This window comes from Brassica oleracea, unplaced genomic scaffold, assembly GCF_000695525.1.
Source record: "Brassica oleracea var. oleracea cultivar TO1000 unplaced genomic scaffold, BOL UnpScaffold03702, whole genome shotgun sequence".
NCBI lineage: Eukaryota > Viridiplantae > Streptophyta > Magnoliopsida > Brassicales > Brassicaceae > Brassica > Brassica oleracea.
In genome coordinates this window covers 1-1,120 of record NW_013620227.1, presented here as the reverse complement: position 1 = coordinate 1,120, position 1,120 = coordinate 1, and the positions used below count along the sequence as shown (strand labels likewise).

General features: G+C 42.1%; 1 protein-coding gene across 1 annotated transcript; it reads left to right on the top strand.

Annotated features, from left to right (window-relative positions):
• Positions 1-133: 133 nt before the first annotated feature.
• On the top strand, positions 134-1,021 carry LOC106321895 (glutathione S-transferase T3-like). Its single transcript, XM_013760113.1, has one exon. It carries the CDS (start codon positions 134-136, stop codon positions 1,019-1,021), a length of 888 nt encoding a protein of 295 aa, XP_013615567.1.
• Positions 1,022-1,120: the final 99 nt, after the last annotated feature.

The following is a 1,120-nucleotide window of genomic DNA, read 5'->3' as shown; positions in this document are numbered from 1 at the left end:
AGAGTAAAGCTAATTAAAAGCCACCTAACACGAACTTCCTCTCCTATGTCGTATTAAAACAGCACATTTCTCTCTTTCTTTTCATCAATAAACACATTTCTTCGTCTTCCTCTCTTCTCTCACATATCAGGATATGGATTCTACCAATTTTGTTGAGCTGTTGAACAGTCAACAAGATACTGTCTTTCCTGAAACCTTTTCTTATGCACATTTTTCACATGGTGGTGAGAACGGTTCATCTCAACTCCCTACTGAAACCTCTAGCTTATGTGAAGAGTCACCAACAAAGCGGAGAGGAAGAAGGAAATGGACAGTGTCAGATGATCTAGTCCTCATTAGCGCCTGGCTAAACACGAGTAAGGACCCTTTGGTGGGCAATGAACAGAAAGCACGAGCTTTCTGGCAACGCATTGCAGAGTACTATGCAGCAAGTCCAAAGGTGGAAAGGGGTGAGAAGATAGAGCCCATTCAGTGTAAGCAAAGGTGGCAGAAGATTAACGATCTTGTTTGCAAGTTCTCTGGATGCTATGCGGTTGCAACAAGGCAGAAAACAAGTGGTCAGAGTGAGGCTGATATTGTGAAAATGGCACACACCATCTTTGCCAATGACCATAAAACAAAATTTAACCTTCACCATGCTTGGGAGGAGTTGAGACACGACCAGAAATGGTGTGAAGCTGCAACGCACAAGATTACTGGAAGCAGTAAGAAGAGAAAGTGTGATGGAGCACAATCAGATGGAGCAACTTCCCCTCTCTGTGATCAAGCAACGCAACGACCTCCTGGTGTTAAGGCGGCGAAAGCAGCAAGCGGTAAGAGAAGTATAGGAGATCACCAGGAAGGGAAAGGAACAGCTGAGTTTCAGACAATGTGGTCTATTAAAGAGAGAGATTTGATCGTTAAATGGAGACTTTCGAAGCAACGTTTGCTTGAAAGTCTCATCTCCAGAAAAGACCCACTTTCTGAAGCTGAAGAAGCTCTAAAGCAGAAGCTAATAAATCGAGTGTTTGAAGATGTTTAATTCCTCTATGTTTCAACTTATGTTATTCCTCTAGTTTTCTTGTTCTGTTTCATGTTTCTCTCTGTATGTTTCAAGTTGTTGTGATATGTTGTGTTATAA